The 27,953-nt window shown below is 45.4% G+C and overlaps 1 protein-coding gene across 1 annotated transcript; it reads right to left on the reverse strand.

Annotated features, from left to right (window-relative positions):
• Positions 1 to 13,734: 13,734 nt before the first annotated feature.
• ESX1 (ESX homeobox 1) lies at positions 13,735 to 27,159 on the reverse strand. Its single transcript, XM_053374888.1, has 5 exons — positions 27,057 to 27,159; positions 26,017 to 26,305; positions 22,656 to 22,701; positions 18,029 to 18,309; positions 13,735 to 13,957 (listed from the first exon to the last, which is right to left on the reverse strand). Exons 1-5 carry the CDS (start codon positions 27,157 to 27,159, stop codon positions 13,735 to 13,737), a joined length of 942 nt encoding a protein of 313 aa, XP_053230863.1.
• Positions 27,160 to 27,953: the final 794 nt, after the last annotated feature.

Consider the following 27,953-nt stretch of genomic DNA (forward strand, 5'->3'; position numbering starts at 1 on the left):
TCTCAAACCAAATATTATTCACGAAAGCAATATATCGGGGGGGGGGGGTTTGAATAAAATATGAAACTGTCAGTGAACATATCATACAAAAAATGCACTATATTAGGAGAAATTGTTGGCAAAAATATGTACATTAGTCAAAACTGCATATAAAAAGGAAAAATTCATGCTAAAATGCTGGAGAATTTCCATGAGGTTTTTTTTTTTAAAAAATTGCAGATTGCTGCAGAAATGTGGAGAAGTGAATTTCAGATAGAAAAGATTAGAAACAGAGAGAACTGAAAATGACAGGTCTTTCCATCCCTAAGTAGGTCACCCAAGATGGACCCAGGCAGTCATCATCATCATATTGTCATCATCATCATCATTTTACTTTCCTCTCCACAAATCTTCTTTCTGGGAAGACAATGTCAAAATTGTGGTAATATTTTTTATAAAAATGCGTTGTTTTAAAAATGCATCCCATGATAACATTTTTGTTTACGTTTTTATTTAATTTTTAGAATGTAACAACAATAAATAAACAAAACGAAAAACCATGTCCATTTGGAGCTAACGAAAGCTTCAAGTCCCTTCATGTCCTCCTTTGGGGTAGACAGTTTTGGCAATGTTCTTTTTATAAAAATGTGGTGTCATTTTGAAAACACGCTTCAACAAAGCAAATGAGTATTCGGCGTATTGGCTCTGTTTGCACGTAGCTCCATCCATGGCTTTGGACAAAGGCACAATTTCCTGATGGGAGTTTATTTATTTATTGCATTTATACCCCATCAATGGGAACTAAATGCAACTCACTCACCCTGGATGCAGCCCCCGGAGTGTTTCTACCTTGCCTAACAACAGAAGTTCTTGAGGCCGCTTGTAATACGTATTAAATACAATAAAGCAACACACTATTGTGGAAGGGGCAGAGCATGTAGAAGGTCCCAGGTTCAATCCCCAGTATGTCCTAGTAAAGCTCAGGATGTCCTGCACTTGAAATCCCAGAGAGCTGCTGCCAGTCAGTGTCAACAGTACTGAGCTAGATGAATCAGTGGTCTGTCTTGGTATAAGGAAGCTTCTTATGTTTCCAAGGGGAAGCAAGCTGCATAACAGCTTTCTCCAAAGCCACACTCACACCATGCATTTAAATGATGCCACTTTAAATGTGACTTTCCCAAAAGAAGTCTGGGAGCTGTAGTTTGTTATGGGTGCTGTTAGGAGGCCCCTATTCCCCCCCCCCCCATGGAGGTACAGTTCCCAGAGGGGAACGGTTGTTAAAGAGTGTTGCCACCTGAGGGAATAGACAAGATGTTCCCTCCCAAGTTCACATACAGAGGTCAGTTTGATGGGCAACCTGAAATCTTGCAGACAGCAACTTGCCTGCAAAGGTGGCTGTGCCTCAGATTCATAGAACATGGGAACATAGGGCCATAGGAAGCTGCAGAGTCAGATCATTGGTCCATCTAGCTCAGCATTGTCTACACTGACTGGCAGAAGCTGTCAAGGATTATAGAATCATAGAATCATAGAATCATAGAGTTGGAAGAGACCACAAGGGCCATCGAGTCCAACCCCCTGCCAAGCAGGAAACACCATCAGAGCACTGCTGACATATGGTTGTCAAGCCTCTGCTTAAAGACCTCCAAAGAAGGAGACTCCACCACACTCCTTGGCAGCAAATTCCACTGTCGAACAGCTCTTACTGTCAGGAAGTTCTTCCTAATGTTTAGGTGGAATCTTCTTTCTTGTAGTTTGGATCCATTGCTCGGTGTCCGCTTCTCTGGAGCAGCAGAAAACAACCTTTCTCCCTCCTCTATGTGACATCCTTTTATATATTTGAACATGGCTATCATATCACCCCTTAATCTCCTCTTCTCCAGGCTAAACATGCCCAGCTCCCTTAGCCGTTCCTCATAAGGCATCGTTTCCAGGCCTTTGACCATTTTGGTTGCCCTCCTCTGGACACGTTCCAGTTTGTCAGTGTCCTTCTTGAACTGTGGTGCCCAGAACTGGACACAGTACTCCAGGTGAGGTCTGACCAGAGCAGAATACAGTGGCACTATTACTTCCCTTGATCTAGATGCTATACTCCTATTGATGCAGCCCAGAATTGCATTGGCTTTTTTAGGATATCAGACAGGGATCTCTATCCGCTCTACCTGGAGAGGTTGGTGTTCAAACAGGGAACCTTCTGCAGATAAAGCACAAGTTTTGTCCCTGAGCTATGGCCCACCCAGTATCAATGCAAATTGATTGATGCACAGGGCACAAGCCCCTTGCTTCTTCAGTTTCAAGTAGGGGGCAGAAAGATTTTTCTCTGACCACTTCTTGGCCGCTTGGCTTTGGGTACAGTTTTCCACCTGGAGTCCTGCGCTTCCACAGCCCCACTCCTCACGCCTTCGTTTTCTTGAAAATAAAGCTAGAATAATGCCATCCTTTCTTGACTTCTGCCACAAACATTAATCCTGTGATTTTGATCAGCACCAAATAGGACCACAGATAAAGCACCGTCTGGATTGGCTTCTGTGAAACTAGAAAACTGAAATTATTCGGTTTAATTGTGTGTGAAAGTCAACTTTTGTCAAAAGTCTCTCGCGGCAACTGGATGCTTACAAAAATGCAATATATTACTTTTCTTTAGAAGATTACCTAAATACATTTTACCAACAAGCCTTTTTTAAAACTAGATGAAACTGTAATTCAAGCTGTCTCACAGTCTTCTGCTTTAGTTCACAATAATGTCACTAGGCTGCTCATTCCAAACACTGTTAAGTTGTGTGTGTGTTTTGTCCCCCCCCAACCCCAACCCTTATTTTTATCGGCTATATCAAGTACTTTTGTCCTCATTTTCTAAAGATCGTGACTGTTAAGACAACTTTTTTTAAAAAATGGATTTTTCTTCCTTACATTCAGTGTATGTTTCTAATGCCAGTATTTTGATGCTTGGCTCATTGCTGAGCAGACTTGTGATTTTGACCCCACCACTTTTCATTATATCAATTTTTTTTGCTCACATCTTTACATGAAAGTAAGGATTGAATAAGCGGGATTTTCTTTGGTGAGATGGATGTGTCGAAAGTTGGTTGGAAAGGGGGGTAAAATTTTTCATTGAAGTTTATTTAGCTTCACTTTTTTAAAACAACGACAACCAGGGCCATCTTTACCCGAGGGTGCAAGGGGTGTGGGGCACCCAGGTGCTGAATTCTGCAGTCGCCAGTCGCCAGTCGCCAGTCGCCTGCCGCTGAAGCCACCTAAGCTCTTAACTGTCTACCTGTTACGAAATAATAAATAATTTTCAAAGCCAGCTGCTGCTGCCTCCTCCACCCTGGCCGCTTTCTCCTCCCCGGAGTCCCACTCTGCATGGAGAGGCGTTGCTCTCTCGCCCACCGTCAGCGTGGCTGCTGTGTCCCTCTTCTTCTCCTTCCTCCTCCTGGGGAGCTTTTAAAAGTGCCTGGATGTGAAGCTGCATGCCTTTGTGGAGTTCAGTGTGGCGTTCGTCTCACGGACTATTGACCCGTACACCACTAATCCGCTGCCACCAACCAGGTCCTCCCTGGTAAAATCACTTCAGTCTCAATCAGCTTCTCAATTAATAAAGAAGAGTGTATTTTATTTCAGACTCAAACAAAACTTTTACAGCATTCCAAACATTGTTGCTCTTTACTTTCTTAGTCTTATTTTTCTCTCTCTATCTCTTCTACCTCCCCACACTCAAGAACCCACTGCCCTAACTGTCTCTCTATTACCAACTGCCTTTCCCAACCAGCCAACCCACTAAATCCAACCAACTACCCACCAACAACTCCCAATGAACTCCTCCCCGAACTCCTCCCAGAACTGGTTTTATAGTCCCACTGACTCCACCCCCCTGGGTCCTGATTGGGCAACCTGTTTAACTATCTCACCTCCAGCACTCTCTCTTATGTTAACGTCACACTCGAGTGCCCGGTTCTTGAGGGGCAACAGCAGTGAGACTTGGAAGAGCAGGCCGCCACCGCCGCCATGGCCTCGCCTGCAACTGTGAAGTATATCTTGGGTGTAGACGTGGGCAGCACTAAATCTGGGGGTGCTGGGCGGATCTTTTAACCCCGGCGGCACATATGCTAAAGACGGCCCTGACAACAATACTATTTTTTATTCCAGGGGTTCCCAAACTGTGGTATGCAGACCAGCAGCGATCCTCAAGCACCATTCGTGTGGTATGCGTGTCTGTGCATTTATTCATCATCATCATCATCATCAATAATATTTATATACCCCTTTATATGCAAAATTCCATAGCACTTAAAACACAGTAAGATAATGGAAAAATAAAAACATACAATATGTGCAACATTTAAAACCCAAAATACAAAGAAATACATCAGTAAAAACAGAGAAGCCATAAAAAACAATCAATTAAATATAAATAAACAATAGAGTGGTGTGATGAATTTTATGAGCCAGGGAATGCCTGCTGAAATGGATGGGTCTTTTAGGAGATTTTTAAAGCTTGCTGCTGTTTCTTCCTCATGAGCAGCATGTGAAAGGGCATTCCAGAGACTGCACGGAACTCTGACCATGGGCCATGTTGACTGGGGCAGACCGGAACCCAAATGCAGGTGGAATGCCAACAGTTCCCCATCCCTGGTTTAAAGATAAACTCTGGACCAGGATTTGTGACTGAAGACTGGAGATGGCTCGTCCATTGCATTAAATATCCGTACTGGTTTTAGTTGTGTGCAATTATTTGGAATTCAAATTGCAATTCAAAAAAGCATGGTATGCAATAAATTAGGGAACATTGTTGGTAGGTTTTGTATCACTGCCCATCTGTCACAAGTGCTTTAGTTGAGATTCCTGTGTTGCATGGGGTTGGACTAGATGACTACTGGGTCCCTTCAAACTCCACAATTCTTTGAGGACAATCTTTTTTTCAAGAGCTATCAGGGGATAGTCCTCTTTTTATTTGAAGGGGTGTACCTTGGGTTACAGATGATTCGGGCTGTGCGGTTTTGGGTTGTGCACCGTGCAGAACCCGGAAGTACTGGAACAGGTTACTTCCGGGTTTCGGCACTTGCACATGCGTGGAAGCGTTAAATTGCGCTTTGCGTATGCGCAGAAGTGCTGAATCACGACCCGCACATGCGCAGGCACAGCGCTGCGGGTTGCCAACGCTGCGGATTGCGAACGTGCTTCCCATACGGATCAGGTTCGCAACCCAAGCGTCCACTGTATAGTTAAATATATGAATCACTGGGGGGGGGGAGCAGGACCTTGAAGTGGCCCATCAGCTGTTTGCATCTTGACAGGCATACTGTTTCCTCTATTTTGAGCAGATGTACTGTATACCTATTTAAATTCTATACATTGGATTGTATTCAACTGTTATTCATATTTGGAGTAGACCCATTCAGTTTAATGAACATCCCCAACTCAGGCCTATTAAGTTGAATGGGTCTGTGGTGAGCATGGCTAACACTGGACACAACCCCATAATTTCCATGTTTTCATAAATATCAGGATACAGTCATACCTCAGGTTGCGAACACTGCGGGTTGTGCGTTTTCGTGTTATGGACCATGCCAAACCTGAAAGTACTGGAATGAGTTACTTCCAGGTTTCAACACTCCCACATGCACAGAAGCGCCAAATCACGCTTTGCACATGCGCAGAAGCGCCGAATCACGTCACGCGTGTGCACAGATGCGGCGCTGCATGTTGCGAATGCTGCGGGTTGCGAATGTGCCTCCTGCACAGATCATGTTCGCAACCCGAGGTATGACTGTATTGGATTTCTATGGAAATCTCTGTCCTCTTTCTGGGCATACATCTGCACCTCTCTCTCTCTTTTGCAATGTGCAAATAGCCTGCCAGTCGAAATGCTAGGCTGAGCCCTTTTCCCTGGCATGCCTTCTATCTCTTTGGGGTGGAGCATGCATACAACAGTATCCCTTCCTGCTCACCTGTAGCCAGAAATGATGCAGTGCAGGAAAAGTTGCACCTCTTGATTCTGTGGGTTGGAGAAAACCAATGGCAGGAGCAATGAAGGTCTGGTTGCTGCTGTTGTATGGTGTAAGTCAATTATTTTTCTTGGAGGTGGCACACCTTCTATGGAACTCTTTTCTAAGGGACATAGGCTAAGCACCCCCACCTATCAAAAAGCAGTATAGACTGTCCTTTTCTACCAGGCTTTAGAGAGAGAGTGGCTGAACAAGATTGACCTCTTCTAAATTGGTCTGTGGCCTTTGTTTTTAAACTGCATTTTCCAGGGTAATCTAATCATGCTTTAATTGATGTTCAGCCCAGAGACTTTTAAATGCTAAAATTAATGAATAAATAGATTTGATTCCATATATTTAGGGGGAAAGGAAACTCAGAAATTACAAGAAAGCCCACCAATGACACAGTTTTCATTGGTAACATTTTTTTTTAAGAAGGATTAGGAGAAAATTAAAACCAGTAACACCTAAGAATTCTGTAAAAGTTGCCTGCAAATCGTTATACTTGGGGGATACAAACTTAGCAACATATTCAAGACTTGTCCACACTTTGCTTGTCCTGCATCTAGGAAGCACAAGTCGAAGCAGTTTTCTATGTGACCTGCCACTTTCCCTGGGAAAACCTGCTCTTTACTGCTGAACTGGAGCCAATGTCAATCCATTGAAAACCCAATTTGTGTTTGTTCCAGTTCAGTGGTAAGCAGGTTTCATGGACTGCTGGCCATAGAAACATGATGGGAGGCACCAGCTGGGGAACCCCGAAGGAATGAAGGCTGGGGATTGGGAGTGGGATGACAATGAGTAGTCAGAAGGAGAAGAGGGAGAGGACTGGGAGGAGGAGGTGTCAGAAGCTAAAGAGGCAACAGGGTTTAGGGAGCAGGGTGAGTCCAGAATCAGAATCAGAGGCAGAAGCAGGAGAGGAGGGAAGCCCAGAGGCAGAGATGAGACAGGCTGGTGAAGAAGCCAGGATGTATCCCCTTCTTGCTGCAACAAGCTCCGCTCCCCCTTGATCTTCGAGGACCAGAAGAGGTATGAGGAAGGGACAGGTGTGTTGGCAGGGACAGGTGTATTGGCGTAGTTTCTGATTGCTTGAGACGGACCCAGGGGAGGAGGAGATTTGGGCAGATGTGGGGAGACAGGGCTCTTCTGCCTACTCAACTGCCTCATAGGGGCAAGTGCTGTGCTCACTAGGCCTGGCCTCCTGAGCAGACCTTGTTTAATCTAAAAAAGAGTTAACTTATTCTGTGTGATTTATTGCTGGCTGGCTCCCTGACAGCGGGTTTTCCTGGGGCAAAGTAGTGAGACAAATGTAACTGTGGATGAGCTATAAAGTCTTGTGCACCCCAAACCAGAAAAACTATACCACTGTAAAGATCTGTTGAAGTGTTCTACATTTATTTAAGATGCTGGAGTTGCAGCGAATGGTAGTCCTACTCAGAGTAGACCCACTGAAGTTAATAGACATGACTAACTGAGGTCAATCAATGTCACTGGGTCTCCTCTGTGCAGGATTTAGGACTATACAGCTACAAATAAAACATTTCAAAAGTGTTGTAAAGTGCAATATAGGTGACACTAGATGGCTACAGGGAGCTATGCCAAATTCAATGTATTTCAAAACATTTTTAAATCATTTACACAGCATTTTTAAAAATAATGTGTGTAGAATTCCACTTTAGTTGAGCACAGCCCTTTGTTTCTCAATTGTAGAGTTCTGATGATGCTTTATTAAATAACTAAAATAACGTTAGCCCTCCTACTGAAATGTAGGAGACATAAATGTAAAAATGAAATAAAAGTTGCTTTGCAATCCAAATCCAGCTAGTGGACTAGCAATTGGCAATCCTTTCAACAGGTTGGACTAGGACACATACAGTGGTACCTCGGGTTACAGACGCTTCAGGTTACAGACTCTGCTAACCCAGAAATAGTACCTCGGGTTAAGAACTTTACTTCAGGATGAAAACAGGAATCGCACAGCAGCAGCAGGAGGCCCCATTAGCTAAAGTGGTACCTCAGGTTAAGAACAGTTTCAGGTTAAGAATGGACCTCTAGAATGAATTAAGTTCTTAACCCGAGGTACCACTGTAAATTAAAAGCCCATCTATCCTTTTGGGGGGGGGGGTTGAATGCGAAAGAAAGGGAAACCTCACCCACCCAAAATTCATTTTGGGCAGACCACTTTGCAAGGTGGTCACTTACATGTAACAGCAACCCGCATTGAAAGGATTCCTCGTGCATTCCCTATCAAAACAATTATGGCAACTTTAAGTGAATTAAGTAATTTTGTATGCCGTTGTGGCTCAGTCTGCCCCTGCCCCTATTCAGTGTCCTCCTTCAGCACTTTGGTCCCACGGATTGTTAAAGGCAGGTGCATCCCTGCAGCTCACAAAACGAAGACAAAAAGCCCTTGGTGGAAAGTCTTTTATCTCCATCTGTATCTGAATCTTAAGAGTCCCTTTTCCAATTACTGCACTAATTGTTTAAGAGATTGCTAGAATAAAAAAAGAAGTTTGAATTGCTAATCTGTTTTTTAAAGGGACTTAACGGGCTCAGAACCTGAGCTACATACTTCTTAAATTAATTTTCTTCATGAATACTTCCTTTCTCAATGCAGATTTGTGAGTTTGAACACCCTACTGTGCTACTGCTTTTGTCTGCTCTTCAAACACCTGGCTTATTATTCACACATTCTCTCCTTCTCCCTCTTCCATCTCTCTTTCTCTCCCTTCCACCTCTCTTTGCCATGCACCTCCCTCTCTCCTCACATGCAATGATTTCATAATTTACCTTTTGGAAATAATATGTGTTCAGGGATATGGGGGTGATTGGTTTCTGGGAATCAAGCAGTGCATTCTGCAGTCACCCATCTCTCCAGTTGAACCTGAAGGGTTGATGTGCAAGCACAGTCACAAACCATAATGTCATGCCAGTGTTTCACATGGTTAGGAATGGAGTAGGGATGAGTGGGAAATCCAGTTCCATTCACATTTAAAGCCAAATCTATCAAATCTGCACTTTTTGGAACAACGTGAGAATGGAAACACAACCATTTGAAATTCACACTTATGCAAATTTTGCAATGCAGTTCTGCAACAAATTTTTGCAAACAAGAAGAAGAATCATATATTATTGGAATGAATCAATAGAGAATAGTGAGAGCAACATAAAAAGCATAATATTATGAATAGAGAATAGTGAGAGCAACATAAAAAGCATAATATTAGGATAAAATTCCTGCAAAATGTATATATTAGTCGAGACTGCATACAAGAAATTGGCACTAAAATGTAGAATAATTTTCATAGAATCATAGAACTGAAGAGTATCATCTCCAAGTATCATCTAGTTCAGCCCTCTGCAATGCAAGATGATGATGATGATGATGATGATGATGATGATTTTCTGGGGGTACTCAAGGGTATGCAATACCGGCACTTCTTTCCTCCCCAAATGTTCCCCCAAAAGTGTGGCATTTACTGTAACAACTTCATGGTGAGTACTTCCCCCCCTCTTAAAAAACCTCCTCCTCCTCCTCCTCCTCCTCCTCCTCCTCTTCTTCTTCATCTTCTTCATCTTCTGTAAACTGCTGCAGAAATTTTGAGAATTTAAGAGTGGAATTTAAACTGAATTTAAGACTAGAAAAATGAGAAACATAGAGAACGGAAATGGACAGATTCATCAATCCCTTTATATAGTTAAGATTTCCAAACATTTAGGCCCAGAACAGGTGCGGTCACAGGTGCAGAACAGGTGTTTGCCTGTGGATGAATCAGTTTTGATTCTTTCACTTTCTAATTTCTCCTGTCTTAAATTCATCTATCCATATATCTGCAGCAATTTGTGAAGTCATGAAAAGTCTTCAGTACTTTAGTGTGAATTTCTCCCAATTAAGCACATTTTAATATGCAGTTTTTACTATTGTACACCTTTCAAGCAATATCCCCAAATATAATACCTTTTTGTATGTTATTTTCACAAGGCTGTTCATTCTTATGCACACTAACCCTTAATGTATATGCATTTCTCTGAACATTGGCTGAAGAACTGTACTGTAAAGTTTAGATTAGTGCAAATTTCGAAGGATGGCTATGTTATGGTTCTCATATCATTTCATAAAGTGAATATCTGATAAATTCAGCTTTAAATGCAAACAGAATCTGATTTCTCCTCCACACCTAACCCTCTGCTATTTGGATTGGTGTGTGTGTGTGTTTGCACTCTGGTGCGTGTGAGACTGTGGGGTGACTATGACTGGGAAGGATTGCAACACGGCAATGGGCTCTTTGCACCAGAGCCAGAAAAGCTCCCATCAGTATGACTTTTTGTCACAGTTTCTTGGTTAAAGCACAGAGCCTAGGATTTGCTGATCAGAAGGTTGGTGGTTCGAATCCTTGTGATGGGGTGAACTCCCATTGCTCGGTCCCAGCTCCTGCCAACCTAGCAGTTCAAAAGCATGCCAATGCAAGTAGATAAATAGGTACCGCGCCAGCAGGAAGGTAAACGGCGTTTCCATGCGCTGCTCTGGTTCGCCAGAAGCAGCTTAGTCATGCTGGCCACATGACCCAGAAGCTGTACGCTGGCTCCCTTGGCCAATAAAGCGAGATGAGCGCCGCAACCCCAGAGTCGCCCATGACTGGACCTAATGGTCAGGGGTCCCTTTACCTTTACCTTTACCATTACCTAAATCACTGGTACCTGACATGATACTCTCCAGATGTTGTTGGACTACAACTCCCATCAGGCCAGCCAGCACTGGCAATGGCCAGGGGTGATAGGAGTTGCAGTTGAACTATATCAAAATGTCAGCATAAATGTCTTCAGCACATGGTGGAGGCAACTCAATGACGATGCTGGACAAATCTCTGTGTGGAGGGAATTCCTGTCAAAAATGACCATCATTCCTCACAATTCTGAGGATGGTGGGACTATCAAGAGTGACCCACCTGCTGGTCTTAACAGTTGGGAGGGTCTGCAGGGAAAGAGTGGGGCTTTCAGATATAGCCTCCTAACAATTTTGCACCTAGGGCACCCCCCCGTGCCTCCCCACGCTATGGCCCTGTTCCTGACCCATCTGCCAACTTGGGTTACTCATTGTGGGAACTTTGGTATCTATTATTTTTTAATCAAACAGAAGTCATTTGAGGATTTGTATAGCACAGGGCTGGGAAACTCCTGACCTTTCTGATGTTGCTGAACTACAACTCCCATTATCCCTCTTGACCGTGTTGGTGGGCCAGTGGGAACTGTAGTCCAGCAACAGTCGGAAGGCACCATTCACAGGAAAGCTGGCATAGCACTTTTTGAAGCCTGCAGTTCTCAGTAAAGTTCAAATTCTATTGAGTTCCTTGGCATTAACGAATACACAGGTCTGGGATTCAGCTATGGCTGTTTGTTTATTCATTATATCTTATATCTTAGCTTTCATCCAGTGTGATATGCATTATTTTCCTCCCCCCATCTTATCCTCACAAGCCTGTGAAGTAGGTGAGGCTGAAAAATAGTACCTGGCCCATCTAGTGAGTGTGTCCCCCCCCCCTGTTGTAGCTTCTTTAAGAATGTAGTTATGGACCTGAGGCTTACAAGGCAAAGCTTTTTCCTTTGGCTTTCTTCTTTGGACACTGAGAATTGAAAACCTTCTGTCAGAATTCCCACCCCACCATTGGTATATTCTCACTGGCCAAGTGGTAAGCTTGAAGGAGCATGTGATGCTTAGACCTTGGGCGTGAAGCTTTTCCTTTGCCCTGCTTACTCTTTTTGGGCTGGGTAAATGACTCTGAGCTCCTAGCAGTCTAAAACCCAAGAGGATAGGTTGACTAGGGTTGATTTTTCTCTGAGATGTGTCACAGGGTACCCCAACCGTGTCTTCAACAAGCTAAAAGTGATAACAGGATGTTCTGGGCAATTGTATCATCCTCCCTTCTGTGGCTTTGATTATCAATTCCAAAGCATTAGTAGTGAAAAAGTTTTCCTCTTAAAAGGCATTGGGAACAGAGAACGAATCCTTGAAAAGCAAAGTTGAAAATCTGCAATGGGGAAATACAGAGCAGTATGTGCCTTGGTTTTGTTAAGGTAGGTCTTAAAATCAGTTGCAGCTACGTCGGTGCCTACTAGAGGATTTCACCCCAAACTGCTGCTTTCTAGGGGGCTTGCCTTATCTGACACTCAAAACCTTACCACACCCCTATAAAGTATGCCCCTATTGCAGATGGGGAGCTAAGCCCAAGAAGGAATGGCTTTCATGGTGTGTTCGTGGCATTTGTGGCCGTGTTTATGAGATACAACCTTACTCGGCTACAAGTGATTGCTAAAGAGAATGTGGGATCTGACCTTCCAGAACCATAGTCCACACTTGCAACCAATCCTATTAATGAATAGTCTTAAATCTTGGAAGTTCTCTGTCAAGGTGTGGGGCGCAAGGATTTGGCAGTTAGCATTGGATGATAAGTTAACTCAAGAATGCAGATGGACCAGAGGGGAAACCTGAAAATACATTTTTTCTGGAAGTTTGGTTTTGGTTTATTTCCCATGCCAAGATGAGGGGAAGACACGTCAGCTGCCACTGGGTCATCTTTCTTTCTGGACTGACTCCACAAAGTCACCTAGGTCCTTGGACAAACTCATGTAGCTAATTAATTTTTTCTCTCCTCCTGGCTCAGTGCTTCCTTTGGTATCTGAGATGGTAACCTGAGATGGTTCAAGCTATGTTGTATTTTGCTACTGTTCTGTTTTTTGTTTCTATTACAGTGGTACCTCAGGTTACATACGCTTCAGGTTACATACGCTTCAGGTTACAGAGTCTGCTAACTCAGAAATAGTGCTTCAGGTTAAGAACTTAGCTTCAGGATGAGAACAGAAATCGTGCTCCAGTGGCGTGGCGGCAGCAGGAGGCCCCATTAGCTAAAGTGGTGCTACAGGTTAAGAACAGTTTCAGGTTAAGTATGGATCTCCAGAACGAATTAAGTACTTAACCTGGGGTACCACTGTATAACTAAAAAAAAAGTTCAGCAGAAATCTATTTGCAAAACAACAGAGTGGGGAAGGAAACTCACAGTGCAACCCTGTGAATGAAGTGATTCCTAATTGTATACCTTGGTGCTTACTCCCAGCTAAGCGTGCACAGAGCTGCGGCCTTACTAACTAGTACAGGGGTAGCCTTTGGAAAAAGGGTGCCTTTTGGAAACCATTGAATTACAGCTCCCACCATTCCTGACCATTTGCCCTGCTGGCTGGGGCCAATGTGATTCTAACAACATCTAAAGGGCAGTAAGCAGGCATAGAATTGCATTCCTTAGCCCCTGCACATTTCCCAGTCCAATGACCTCCAGCGGTTGTTGGGCTTCATCAGCTCCAACCAGCATGGCTAGCTTTAAGAGATGATGGGAGCTGTAGCCTAATACAGCTAGAGGGCAGAGAAGGCTCCCCTGTGCTATGGGTGCATGCATGCATGATTCCCGATGAACTCTGAAACAAAGGACCCACAGTTAAAAAATAAATAAATCCAAACTACATCCATTCTACTTTTAGGATTTTATTATAATTGTTCATTGTATGTAACAAGTCAATGTTATATCTAAGGATTTATTTATTTTTAATGCCGCAGCTGCGACAATAGATGCAACGTATTAAGTTATCATAACATATCAGCATTCTGATTTGCTACAAGCAGGAAAATGCATTTTGACAGCAAATATCATCTATCATGAGGTGTGCCCTGCAGCTGGATCCCTTTAGGCTCAGAACAGAGTGCAAGTCCGCCAAATGAAGGCGGTTAACGAAGATCCTCATTGGCACTAGCAAAAGTGGGCCCAGGGATTTTTTGGGCGTGTTCTTCTGCTTTAAGTCTCAGATCTGCAATGCTTGAATCTCTCCTTTCAGCTCGGGTGGGCTCAGCAACGGCTGTTGCAACGGACTCCGCTGGGGGTTCAGGTGCGTTCATTGAAGCCAAAGCAGTTGTCCGAAAGGGGGTTAACCCACCATACCCACCAAAATAGCTATATTCATTGGGGAAGAAAGAGAAAGTCAATATCAATTACTTTAAGGGACAACATGTTGCTACAAAGGAGAACAGAAGGGCACCAGACAAAAGGTAGATTTGCTCCAAATCTCTTTTCTTTCAAGAGTGTTCCGTCCTGCTTTGCCTATAGTCTGGGGTGGCTTATTATGAGCAAATAATTTGATATATATGTCAAACTCTAAAATCTGCAATACCTTTGTCATGATCAACCAAAGTGTCGTGAAATAATGAGTAAGCTTTGGAGTCTTTCATAAATCCTTGTCAAGCAAGATGCTACACATATTGAGCAGACAAGGAACAATAATAACTGCCCCCCACCCAAAGTACTAAACTCTTGTGGCTGTTAGGCTCATTTTCCAGGTGGAGGTTGCAGGCCAAGTTAAGTACATGGTGCTACAGATGATGGGGATGATGATTTAATAAAAAGTTTATTTTAAAAGCTAGCATAAACAGTGGTGGTGCTATAAAAATAGGGGTTCATTGAAGAAACAAGGAACCTTTTCGTGTGTGGTTTGGGAGAAGTTTGTCTCACATGTTAGGAGTTTTGGAAGAGGAATAACAGTGTATTTTGCTCCCAAGCTCCAACTTTACATATGCTTATATCTGAATTAAATCCTATTGATTTTGATGGAGTTAACTTTTCAGGTAGCAAGCTTTGAACTACAGCCTTATTTTAATTTCCAGTTTGTGACCCAGTTATAATTTGTATGACGTAAGTGTATTTTCTTCGAATAACCACATGGACCATAGTTGAGTGAGGGGAGTTATAGGTCTGGGGGTGTGCTTGGTTCCCTGCCCACCCCCACCCCCTCTGGTGCTGCTGAGGAACATAAAGCCCATTAAAACAGATCAGTTGCATGAATGGTGCCTCATCTTGCTGGGCACTGATATGTTGGCAATTGCGTGAACGGCTTTTGAAAAAGTAAAATGTAGGCAAGAGAGGGCCTGGTCTGGGTTGGGATCCTGGTGTGGGTGCTAAGGAAATTTAACCCATTGCTGTCTGCTGTGACCCTAATCTGGACTGGGCTTCCTGAGCCACACTATTTGCAAAAAACAAAAAACCCCTTCAATTTGCTCTTTTTTTTTGCACAAATATCAGGGATAGAGGGGTGACTTCAACAGGGTAAGGAAGAGTTAAAGCCCAATATTCCCCATGCTATTTTCCCAGTCTGGATTTCCCCTATCCTTGACATTTATGTCTAGCGTTTGCAGCTACTGCCACTGTCTCTTCACTCGATCTCTCCCGTTTGGCTCCAGTTTGCAGAGCCACCTAGTGGGAAAAGAGGCATGATGAACGGAATGAAAACTGCTCCTTCCCCTTGCTCCTGCCTGACATGGGTCATTGGCTACGAGGGGACAGAAACAGCAGCAAATAGCCAATGTGGAGGAACAACAGAATGGGGTGGGGTGGGGGGCTCTTTGAGCTGGTAGTAGCTCCTTGGCTGGGATGAGAGTCTTGGCTGCTGCCCAGTGATGTTGATCCTTGGTGCCAGCCTGGCTTATTACTTCCTTGGGTACCAAGCCCACTTTTGTGTGCTCTGTGTCACTTGACTCCTTCCTGAAGAGAGCTTCTAACATTCTCCCATGGTGGGAACAGACACACCTCCACTTATTTATTTGATGGGGAAGTCCATTTCAATCTGATGGGGATTACTTCTGAGATATAGGATTACACTGTTAATCTTATGTCTTTTATTTGGGGAAAAACTACTTTAAATACTGTTAGAATATTTTATTGATGCTCTAGGGATTATAGAATCTTTGCAGCAGCAGCTCAAAAAACGCACTGCCATTGTCCAAGGATATCTGCTGTAAAAGGACCATCCAAAACAGTATTTTTTATGTTGTTAATCTATAACGATTAGTGTTATATGTTAGTGCCATGCTCGGTCCCTGCTTCCCTCATGTTTGTCCTGACAGGAGTTCAGATCTGCTACCAATTTGTGATTGTAGATACTTGTACATCCTGTTTCGTAATGGCCATTGTACCACTGACAAATGAAACGAGTCAAAGGATACTACTATAAGCTGTCTGGCATGATAGGCAAGTAAATAAATAAAATGACCTGATGAGTTAGGCTCTTGATCTAAAGAACTTCAAAAAAATAAATAAATAAAAGTCCAGGAAGCCAAATGGGGCTCTTTTTTCAAAAGCAAGGCTTTTCTCCACCTGCTTTTGAAACAGGGTGGTTTGGAGGCAACCTTCAAGCTGTTCAAAGGAGCAGGGGCCATATTCCACTGGACTAATAAAAGTACCTTCACAAGTTTACACCGCTACCCTCTGGAGCTCAGCATAGGACAGGGCACCCAATCTTGAAGAACTTTGTTGCCTAAGATGGGAACCAGAGCCAGTGGCGTAGCGTGGGGGGTGCAGGGGGGCCCGGCCGCACCGGGCGCAACATCTGGGGGTTAGGGTTAGGGGGCGCAAATCCATGGGTTAGGGGGCACAAATTACTTGCCTTGCCCCGGGTGCTGACAACCCATGCTACGCCACTGACTGGAGCCCATGAAAGCTTATGCCACAATAAATTTATTAGGTCTTTACAATACCACAACACTTTTTTTACTTATACTTCTGGTTCTTATTTCGACTTATGGCATTATCTTGCTGGGTTTTTAATGTTTAACATTAGTTGTAAGTAACTGAACTTTCTTTCTCTTTCTTTCTTTTTACTGAACTGATAACAATTCTCTTAAGATACTGTTAAGAGAAACTGTTATTTCTAATGATGTACTTCTTATGGACATAGAAAGCTGCCTTAGACAGAATAGGACCATTGGTCCATCAAGCACAGTATTGCCTGCACTGAATGTCTGCATTTCTCCAATGTTTCAGACAGGGAATCTTTACCTACCTGGGGATTGCAAGGATTGAACCTGTGACCTTCTGCATGCATAACAGCCTGATCCTCTAAAGCAGAGGTTTTCAGCCTTTTTGTGTCCACGGCTCCCTTGACCAACTACATTCTTTCTGCCTCACACCTGTGGGGCTCAGGAGCCTTGCCTGCAGAGCTGGCAGCCTCCCACCCTCCCTTGTAGAGTTCCTCCAGCCTTCTCTCCCCTCTCCTTGGGAGTCCTCCAGGCAACTGCTGCCACCACCCCTGCCCCAAAGAGAGGTGCCTCCTCACACTGCCCCACAGTGTCCTGGGAAGAAAATGACCCCAGCCTTAGTGGCTCAACAGAGACTGGCCAAAGATGACTGAGGCCAGCACCTTACCTTGGGAGGCAGCAGTGGGCACTGCTGATCCTGCATGGCAGACTGGCTCCCCTTCAGCACCAGGCACTCAGCTTCCAGGCAGGCCTTCCACACAGCAAACATAAGAAAGGCCAGCACAGTGCCTGCCTGCCTGGCCTCCCACTTGTCTGTCCATTCCCAACAACAAGGGCTGGAGGACTAGTTGGCTGGGCTCCCTCCTCTGCGTGCTTGCTTGCTTCCTTACTCATCTCCTGCCAACCAGCACCCCCTGGCCAGCCACAGAGGCATCATTCACCTGGGGAGCTTATAGCCAGTGCTGCTGCAACAAACAGCTGTGCAAGCCTTTGGGAGGCAGAGACATGAGAGGGCATGAGAGGACGGAGAGATGGAAAGAGGGACAGAGGCCAGTGTTGCCTGCAGTACCCATGACTATCATTCAAGGCACCCCAGGGTGCCACAGCACACTGGGTAAAAACCACTGCTGAAGGAGTTTACGACCAGTAAGGTTGCTTAGTCCTTATAGGCAGGGTATGGGCCTAGGACACAAATTTACATATGCTAATCTATACATATAGATGCAAATCTATACTGACTTTGAAAAGTATAAAAAATAATTATTGTCTTATCTATTTGATATTAACAATTTTTTTTAAAAAAAACAAGGGTACAAGTGGGAGAACGAGGGCTCTATGTAAAAGGCTCCTTTGCAGCGCCTCTGTTTACGACACAGCAAAGCCCACTGAAATCAGGATACTTAAAAGCATGCCTCACTCTGTGCAGGATCCGGCAGTCAGATGTGCATTCTCCCATTTTAATCTCAATATGCAGCCTTCAAATTGATTGGATTCTTACCTTCCAAACTGGGGGCTCATGACTGGATTCTGGAATACGGATGCCCAGGTGAGGCCAAAGGGAGTGAAGCCTGGTGGGCAGAAAGGTGGGGCCAAAGCTGGCATAACCATGGGTGGGAATGGCACTGATCTCCTCCATATGGAGTCGAGGATAGGTGTTTCACCGAATGGCACATCCAAGTACACACCCAAGGGATGTGTCGCGGCCAGGTTCGGATTTCTCCTTAAAATTTGAGATTTCTCTCGTTTCCTCCACTTTGCTCTTCGATTCTGAAACCAAACCTTCAGAGAGAGAGATTTGCAGTGCATTAGCAATAGTTACCACTTCTATTTACACTTCCATTATTGTCCCATCATTATTATTGACTCAGTGCAATCCTTGAGATATCTGTTAAGAGTTAACTCTCATTTGAGTCCAGTGGGACTTGTTGCCAGGCAAGTGTGTACAGGATTGCAGCCTAAAGCCCAGAAATATTATAATGGACCAATGGTTTTCTACCCGTCACCAAGGGCTGTGACCCACTTTTTACAGTGGTGCCTCGCAAGACGAACGCCTCGCAAAACAAAAAACTCGCAAGACGAAAGAGTTTTCTGTTTTTGAGTCGTTTCGCAAGACGAATTTCCCTATGGGCTTGCTTCGCAAGAAGAAAGCCCATAGGGAAATCCCCGGGGACCTCTTTTAAATGCTGGCCATCGGGAGCAAAGACTTTCGCCCACCGCCGGCCTTCACAAGAGGTCCTGGACCTCTTCTGAAGGCCGGCGGGGGGCAAAAGTCTTTGCTCCCCCCGCCTGCCTTCCCGGGAAGGTTCGTTGCCGCCCACCAGCATTTTAAAAGCCCCTGGGACAACGGAGACTTCTCCGCTGTCCTGGGGGCTTTTAAAATGCTGGCAGTCGGGAGGAAAGCCCTCCTGTCCCCAGAGCTTGCGGGGTGGGAGGTGGGGAGAAGGGCTTTTCTTCCCACTGCCAGCCTTCAGAACAGCCTTCTGAAGGCTGGCGGTGGGAAGAAAAGCCCTTGTCCCCCTCCCAGCCTTCAGAAGAGGTCGGGGGACAGACTGTCCCCGGACCTGGTCTGAAGGCGGTTTCCATAGGAACGCATTGATTGATTTTCAATGCATTCCTATGGGAAACCGTGCTTCGCAAGACGAAAAACTCGCAAGAAGAAAAAACTTGCGGAACGAATTAATTTCGTCTTGCGAGGCACCACTGTATTTCCTTTTCTTGCCATTTCCTGTATATCTGTCAGGAGATGGGGAACCTGTGCCCCTCCAGATGTTGCTGGACTCCAACTTCCATCAGCCCCAGCCAGCAAATGGTTAGGGATGATAGGAACTGGAGTCCAAGAACATTTGGAGATTTCTCGTCCTTGCTCAAGAACAATCCCCCTTCTTCTTACCTTCTGTTCACCGAAGACTGCAATAATGCCAGCGATGGAAGCCATGTTAGGGCTGTGTACATGCCATACATTTGAATCACATTCAGACCACACAGCTTCCCCCCACCCCAAAGAATCCAAGGAACTGCCTATGAATGCTGTTAATGCAAATGCACCACTCTTTGGGAATCAATAACAAAACCAGAGCCTATGACCCTAGGAGCAAAGAAACATGTACACATGGAAAAGATGGGAAGGTCAGAACAGAGACAAAGCCCAGCTGGATGGCTTGGGGATTGTTATTATTTCTTTAGTGTCACTGATGAATATTGTTGCACATGCTATCTAAAGTACTGGCAGTAAAGGAGAACCTTCAGTAGACAGGGAATCATAACCATCATGGTAATAGTAGGTTTCCCATATTCCCCAAAGTGAAAATCCAGGCAGAGTTGTTGAGTTTTTTCGGGTGGGGAGGGGGACATCTTTTTTGGGAACACCCCCCCCCATTTGGGGGCTTTTCTTTGATTTTTAAAATATTCTTTTTTTAAAAAAAGAGCTCAGCTTGCCATACAACCTGGGCATTTTTCAGCAATTCCTGGACTAAATAATTAATAATAATAATAATAATAATAATAATAATAATAATTCTCCCTGATAGGGACTCAAGGAGTCTTACATAGAAATATGAGAACCCCTAAAAACAGAGAAATAAGAGAAAGTTCAATTTAAAGTGATCAAGATTTGGCTTCAGTTGGGTTTGGGTTTTAAACAAAAAAGATCAGTTTTGAAGTATAAACTACCAAAGTGTTTATTAAATCTAAATTGGGGATGGGGTATTTCAGGCCTGGGTGGCTGAATGTGGCCCTCAACACCCAGTGACTGGCCCTCAGAACTATCTCCAGGTCACAGCTTCTCCTAGGCTGCATACTCCCTCTGCAAGTTATTCCCAGAGTGCTTTAACAATCAATCCCTGTTCCCAGGGAACTCTGTGAATTGTAGCTCTGTGAGGGGAATTGGGATGTCCTAACAATTCTCAGCGCACCCTTGACAAACTACAACTCCCAGGATTCTTTGGGGGAAGCCATGACTGTTTAAAGGGGTAGTATACCACACTGAGAGATTTTACTTTCTTGGGCTCCATGATCACTGCAGATGGTGACAGCAGCCATGAAATTAAAAGACACTTGCTTCTTGGGAGAAAAGCAATGCCAAACATAGACAGCATCTTAAAAAACAGAGACATCACCTTGCCAACAAAGGTCCGTATAGTTAAAGCTATGGTTTTCGCAGTAGTGATGTATGGAAGTGAGAGCTGGACCATAAAGAAGGCTGATTGCCGAAGAATTGATGCTTTTGAATTATGGTGCTGGAGGAGACTCTTGAGAGTCCCATGGACTGCAAGAAGATCAAACCTATCCATTCTTAAGGAAATTAGCCCAGAGTGCTCACTGGAAGGACAGATCGTGAAGCTGAGGCTCCAATACTTTGGCCACCTCATGAGAAGAGAAGACTCCCTGGAAAAGACCCTGATGTTGGGAAAGATAGAGGGTATAAGGAGAAGGGGACGACAGAGGACGAGATGGTTGGACAGTGTTCTCGAAGCTACCAGCATGAGTTTGACCGAACTGCGGGAGGCAGTGGAAGACAGGAGTGCCTGGCGTTCTCTGGTCCATGGGGTCACGAAGAGTCGGACACGACTAAACGACTAAACAACAACAAATACCACTTTAAGCAGGGGTCAGCAAACTTTTTCAGCAGGGGGCTGGTCCACTGTCCCTCAGACCTTGTGAGGGGCTGGACTATATTTTTTTTTTTGGGGGGGAATGAACAAATTCCTATGCCCCCAAAATAACCCAGAGATGCATTTTAAATAAAAGCACACATTCTACTCATGTAAAAACACCAGGCAATTGGGCCGGATCCAGCCTCCAGGCCTTAGTTTGCCTACCCTTGGCTTTAAGTGAACAGTGAAGATGGGGCCTTAGTTGAACCAACAACAACTTTTCTGTAACGGAGTCATTGATGTGTCAGCAAAGGAGAAAGGAGGTGGGGGAATGGGGGGCTGAGCATGAGCCAATGCTGTGATGAGGGATTGAGGTAAGCAGTGCTATTTCTCTAGAAAAAGAGGGGCGAGAACTCGCCATGATACGATACGATAATCTTTATTGTCATTGTCCATACAGAACAACAAAACTGAAAAAAAAAATCTACATAAGACATTCAAAACCAACAAGCCTGCTATCCCAGCTATCCCAGCCTGGTTAGCCCGCTAAAAACTCTGATACCCCATTTTTAAAATACAATATACTCCCATAAAGACTCCTTACGCTGTGTTTAAAACCAAACCAAATCTTATAATGGCAATGGCATGCAGTTCCGGTGAGTTCCGGCTGGGGGGGGGGCAGAAAAAGCTCTGGAGATAAGGCTGGTTTGTACCTGTGGGACATTTCTACAGTTCCCACCCCCATTCCATTCTGAAGACAAGCAAAAGAGTAGTAACATCCAGATCTGGCATAGTGATTGATTCACTTTTCTATTTCTCACATTCAGAGTCAGACTTTGATTTACCTAGCACTATAAAATATGCATAGGGACGCGGGTGGGTAAAACCTCAGCGCCTAGGGCTTGCCGATCGCATGGTCGGCGGTTCGAATCCCCGCGGCGGGGTGCGCTCCCGTCGTTCGGTCCCAGCGCCTGCCAACCTTGCAGTTCGAAAGCACCTCCGGGTGCAAGTAGATAAATAGGGACCGCTTACCAGCGGGAAGGTAAACGGCGTTCCGTGTGCTGCTCTGGCTCGCCAGATGCAGCTTGTCACGCTGGCCACGTGACCCGGAAGTGTCTGCAGACAGTGCTGGCTCCCGGCCTATAGAGTGAGATGAGCGCACAACCCTAGAGTCTGGCAAGACTGGCCCGAACGGGCAGGGGTACCTTTACCTTTTTTTTATAAAATATGCATATGTAATAAGGTAAAAGCTAAAGGACCCCTGGACAGTTAAATCCAGTCAACGGCGACTATGGGGTTGCGGCACTCATCTTTCTTTCAGGCCGAGGGAGCCGGTGTTTGTCCACAGACAGCTTTCTGGGTCACGTGGCCAGCATGACTAAACCACTTCTGGTGCAACGAGACACTGTGACGAGTGCCAGAGCACACAGAAACATAATAATAATAACAATAAATTTATTATTTGTATCCTGCCCACCTGACTGTGTTGCCCCAGTGACTCTGGGCAGCTTACCTGAAGTAGCTGTATCTTACCTGAACTCTGGATTCCTTAAGGTCCAGGCTCTTTGCAAGTGCCTCCCTGCCAATGGAGGAAAAAATGCATTTTGAACATGATTTTTGCAGCATTCTGTATACAGTACAGTGCTACCAGTGGGCCTGCTTTATATGAGGCCAATGTCTCAGCCCCAAGGAGCTTACAATCTATAGTATAATTCAACACAGGGGAAGAACCGAGGGAAGGGATACAGGTGGAGGAAGGCATTTAAAGCACATCAGATTCCCCCTCAAGAATCACCAGAAGCATAGTTTGCTAAGAGTGCTGGGAACTGCAGCTCTGTGGGGGTTAAACTTCAGTTCCCAGGATTCTTTTGGAGAAGTCACATGCTTTAAATGTGTGGTGTGTTCATAAATACAAGATCTGCTAAAGCAGAGGCTGGAGTTCCATCACAACTGGAACTGGATGGTGGGCGGCAAGGTCCATTGCCCTGTGGTAGACGCTCTGCAGATGGTGTCTGGTTTGATCCCTCACTAAGGAAAGTAAAGATCCTTGCCTAAAACCACTACCAGTCAGAGATGACAAAACTGAGCAAGATAGACCAATGGGCTCACATAATAATAAATAATAATAATAATAGCAGCAACAACAATAATCGTTTTATTTATACACTGCCCATTGGGCTGGGTTGCTGCAGCCACTCTGGGTGGCTTCCAACACATAAAAAAAATAGTAAAATGTCAAACATCTAAAGATTCCCAGCACAGGGCTGCCTTCTAGTGTCCTCTAAAAGTTGTACAGTTCTTTATCTGGTGGGAGGGCATTTCACAGTGTGCCACTACCGAGAAGGCCATCTGCCTTGTTCCCTGTAACTCCGCTTCTTGGAAAGAAGGAACTGCCAGAAGGCCATCATTGTCTGAGCTGAATGATGTGGGTGGAGATTACCCTTCAGGTATACTGAGCCAAGGCCGTTTAGGGCTTTAAAGGTCAGCAACAACACTTTGAATTGTGCTCGGAAACATACACTGAAGCTCTGTGAAGGTCCTTTAGGACTGGTGTTATATGGTTTTGGCGGCCACTCCCAGTCACCAGGCTAGCTGCCGTTTTCGGGATTACCGTATTTTTTGCTCTATAAGACGCACCTTTTCCCCTCCAAAAATTAAGGGGAAATGTGTGTGTGTCTTATGGAGTGAATGCAGGCTCCATGGCTTCAGCGATAGCAACGCGAAGCGGCCGAAGTGCAGAGGGAGCACTCCCTCTGTGCTCCGGAGGCTTCGCGTTGCTTTCGCTGAAGCCAGGAGAGCGAGAAGGGTCGGTGCGCACCGATCGCTCTTGCTCTCCAGGCTTCGCTTTGCTGGAGAGGCGCTGCACAGCTTTCCCTCTTTGCACAGTGCCCCTTCAGGGAAGCGGGAGGAGAAATGGAAGGGGCTCTGTTTCTCCTGCCGCTTTGCTGAAGGGGCGCTGCGCAGAGAGGGAGAGAATTTTTCTTCTTCTTATTCTAGTGTAAGAGAAGCCTGAGGATCGCTGTGTAATTTTTTTGGTGGGCTGACTCCCTCTTTGAAAATATTTGGGGTCCATGGTCCATCCCTCCCTCCACCTCCAGATGGCACCTCTAGTTATGCTTTATATAATTGTTTCATTGCTTGTTTTAGTTACAAATTTTTAAGGCCACAGTGTCAGCATCTGTGTGTCTGGATAGGCTCACCTAAACATAAATGTTTTAAGCAGGTGCTGAAAGAAAAAGCATACAGCAAAGGTAGCTGGTTGCCTGACATCAATAGACAGGGAGTTCCAAAGTGTAGGTGCTACCACACTAAAAGACCAATTTGTTACAGGTGTGGAATGAGTGACATGCACCAACTATAATGGTTGGCTGGCTTGCACCTGATAAGCAATTGCTAAACAAGGTACACTGTGAGGTGGAGTGGAGAGCAACAGAGAGGCATTAGCAAGATGAGCTGGGGAATGAGTGATGCAATAAACAACCTTGACATATAAAACATAGGGAACTGTCCTGTAATGTTTATCCACCTTGTCTACTATTTTTGGCTCTAACCAGTTTTAACTGGCATCCCCATCACATCTCTAAATCCTTTTACAGTGGTACCTCAGGTTAAGAACTTAATAATAATAAAAAGAATGGACCTCCAGAATGAATTTTTATTATTGATAGAGAAAGAAAAAAGAAAAAACACAAATACTAAATTTGCACACAGGAATAACCATAGACACATTATTTTCTTAAACAAACAATAAAACATAAATTGGTCTTAACACTAAAGACCCAACCTCCCGTCTATTCCATATTTTGATTTCATATTACTTATTGCCAATACACACTTTTATCATAATTAAACTTTCCCTTGAAATATCTAACTGGCATCCCCATCAAATCTCTAAATCCTTTTACAGTGGTACCTCAGGTTAAGAACTTCATTCCTTCTGGAGGTCCGTTCTTAACCTGAAACTGTTCTTAACCTGAAGCACCACTTTAGCTAATGGGGCCTTCTGCTGCCGCCACGCCACCACCACACGATTTTTGTTCTCATCCTGAAGCAAAGTTCTTAACCCGAGGTACTATTTCTGGGTTAGTGGAGTCTGTAACCTGAAGTGTCTTTAACCTGAAGTGTCTGTAACCAGAGGTACCACATTAACTGGAAATGCCAGGAATTGAACCTGGAACCTTTGCATTTTCACAACAATTTCTTTTTGTACAGTTTTTTTTTTATTTTAAAAATTGGATCTTCTCAGTAGATACCTGTATAGATACAGTGGTACCTTGGGTTACTTACGCTTCAGGTTACAGACTCCACTAACCCAGAAATAGTACCTCGGGTTAAGAACTTTGCTTCAGGATGATAACAGAAATCGTGCAGTGGCGGCACAGTGGCAGCAGGAGGCCCCATTAGCTAAAGTGGTGCTTCAGGTTAAGAACAGTCTCAGGTTAAGAACGGACCTCTGGAACGAATTAAGTTCTTAACCCGAGGTACCACTGTATAGGCATTATTGTTGTTGTTGTTGTTGTTGTTGTTGTTGTTGTTGTTGTTGTTGTTATTATTTTGTTTGCATGCCCTCTCGACTCTTCACCCTGTGCAAGGGAACCACCCATACCGCCCTAAATCCGGCGCTGCCTCAGCGTCTCCGAGTAGGAGATGGGAACGTTCCGTCTGAAACCCTGGCGAGAGGCTGTTAGCGTATAGACCGCAATATAGCAATATAGACCGCAAAGCCAGACTTAGAGCAGACCCGCAGCATACTTTTGAAGCACGTAGCTCTCCTCCCCCAATCTTGGGCACTTTCGTTTAAGGATGAAACTACAGTCCCAACGCGGTATTTAGACGGATAGTGCAGATGGGGACACACCTGTTCTTCCCGCTACCGAAGGCGCACCTAGCCTACCTGGTGCCCACGTCGGGGTAGTGGGACGTGCGGAAGGAGCGCTCCAGTTCATCCAGCTGGGAGTCGCTGAAGGTTGTCCGGTAGCGGCGCTTCCTCGGTGGCGCGGGCCCAGGAGCCTCGACGGCGTTGCGGGCTGCGTTCTGCGCCGGGATGTTTGGCGCGCCTCTCCCCCCAGCTTCCTCTCCTCCCTTCCCCTGGTCCGCGCCGCTCCCCGCCGGGAGTTCTGGGGCCATTTTTTCCGCCATCGGATGGGCCTGGGGTGGGTTCGGCGGCTCGACGGGGTCTCCGGCTTGCAGGAGGGGAAAAGGAGAACTTTTGTGAGTGCAGGGGTAGAGGCGAGGTAAGAATCGCGTCCGTGCCTGCCCTTGGAGAGTGAAACGGGCGTCAGGATCGCGTCCTGAAAAAGCGCTCGCCGCAACCCCCCCTCCCTCCGCAGCTCAGTTTACTTGGAAGTAAAGCCTCGGGGAGTTCCGCGGGATAGAAGAAAGGCTAGTTAACCCCCCCACGGCAAATAGGCAAGTAAAGTAAAATTTAGGCTTGGAACTAAAAGTGATGTATGCCAGTCAGGGCAGGATATAGGACAGTTTTTGGTGTGTTTAAAGTCTGCGCAAACCCCGACAACACCGAATAAAGTAAGGCTGAAGCCTCACTTGCGCTTACCTAAGGTATGGGGGACGCGGGGGTAAAGTTCTGTTTTGATGGAGTAACTTGGCTGCAAAGGTGTTTAGGATTTGCGTTTAGGGCTGCGGCGATAACGGCTGAGCCTAAACAGGTGCAGGTGGAGATGAGCGAATAGGTATTCCCCCCCCCCCCGCCCCCGAGATCAGAATTCTAGCAACTTTCCCACCCTGGAGTTCTCTGCCTGCAACGCTGGACATAACCCGCCCCCCCGACTCAGTCCCCCTGGGCCCAATGGCATTCCTGGGGTCTCCCTAAAACCCCTCTTCTCCATCTTGATGGACGGGGCAAGTTAGAAGAAGGGCGCCCCAGTCACTGATCACCCCGGTACCGTATCCTTTTCCTCCTCCGCCGCCGCTCACCGTGGTGTCCCGCGTCGGGGCTCCGGCTGCCTAGGATGCTGTCGATGGAGTAAGAGGTGAGCGAGTGTCGGGCGGGGGCAGCGGAGGAGCAGGCGCTCTCCATAGTTACTAGCCGCCCATCGCGCGACGCCGAGTTTTATTGGAGCGGACAACGCCCGTATTATATTTCATGGGCGGGCGCGGCAATGTCCCTGGGCAGGTACTTGGCCTCTGGGGGTGGGGTGGGGGTGCGAGGCGGCCCCTGGGAAGAAGAACGCGAATAGCAACCGCTTCCGGATAATGTAGCATCCAGCCCGAGGTGTAGTCTACCAGCCAGATGAGTTGAGTTGCTTTTTATCCCAAGGGTGGCTTGACAGATTCGAAAGTTCTGTCGGAGAAACTATTACTGTAAAGGGTGCCTACTTTCCAGGCGGTCCGATTCTAGAATCTCGACCATCTTTCTCTGGAGACGATGGATGGGGTGCACCTGAGCAAGGATAAAAACAGGGAATTTCCGACCCCTCTATCCCTATTCTCCATGAATTTGGCAGATGTCCTAGCTTTTTCTTAAGGGGTTAAAAAGTATCTTGATATGGCTACAGAAGACGCTGCTTTACGCAGAGTCAAGGCGGCTCGGTGTTGCCCCACAGAAGGGCATCAGCTGTGTGGGATTTTGGACAAGATTCTCTCCCAGCCTCACCTGGGACTTTCTGCGTATAGATGAGCACCTGTACTGCATTTCATGCAATGTACAATTAAGTCGAAACACCCATTTTGTTGACTTTTATTTGTTATTTTATTCTACTCCTCTCTACCGAAATAATAATCTCGTACTGCAACGCAATGTAGTTCTATCAACAGCATAAAAATGGTGTTCCAAATAATTCACACACACATATATATAGTTTAATATTGCTA

Source organism: Podarcis raffonei, chromosome Z, assembly GCF_027172205.1.
Source record: "Podarcis raffonei isolate rPodRaf1 chromosome Z, rPodRaf1.pri, whole genome shotgun sequence".
Taxonomy (NCBI): Eukaryota; Metazoa; Chordata; class Lepidosauria; order Squamata; family Lacertidae; genus Podarcis; species Podarcis raffonei.

Bases quoted from the DNA above. Each gene is read 5' to 3' on its own strand.
- ESX1 (XM_053374888.1), bottom strand. From the start codon at position 27,159: ATGGAGAGCGCCTGCTCCTCCGCTGCCCCCGCCCGACACTCGCTCACC. The intron at 22,702-26,016 runs GTAGGCTAGGTG...CTCCATTGGCAG, and splicing joins TACCCCGACGTGGGCACCAG to GGAGGCACTTGCAAAGAGCC. The intron at 13,958-18,028 runs GTAAGAATCCAA...CAATGAATATAG, and splicing joins ATGAGCCCCCAGTTTGGAAG to CTATTTTGGTGGGTATGGTG.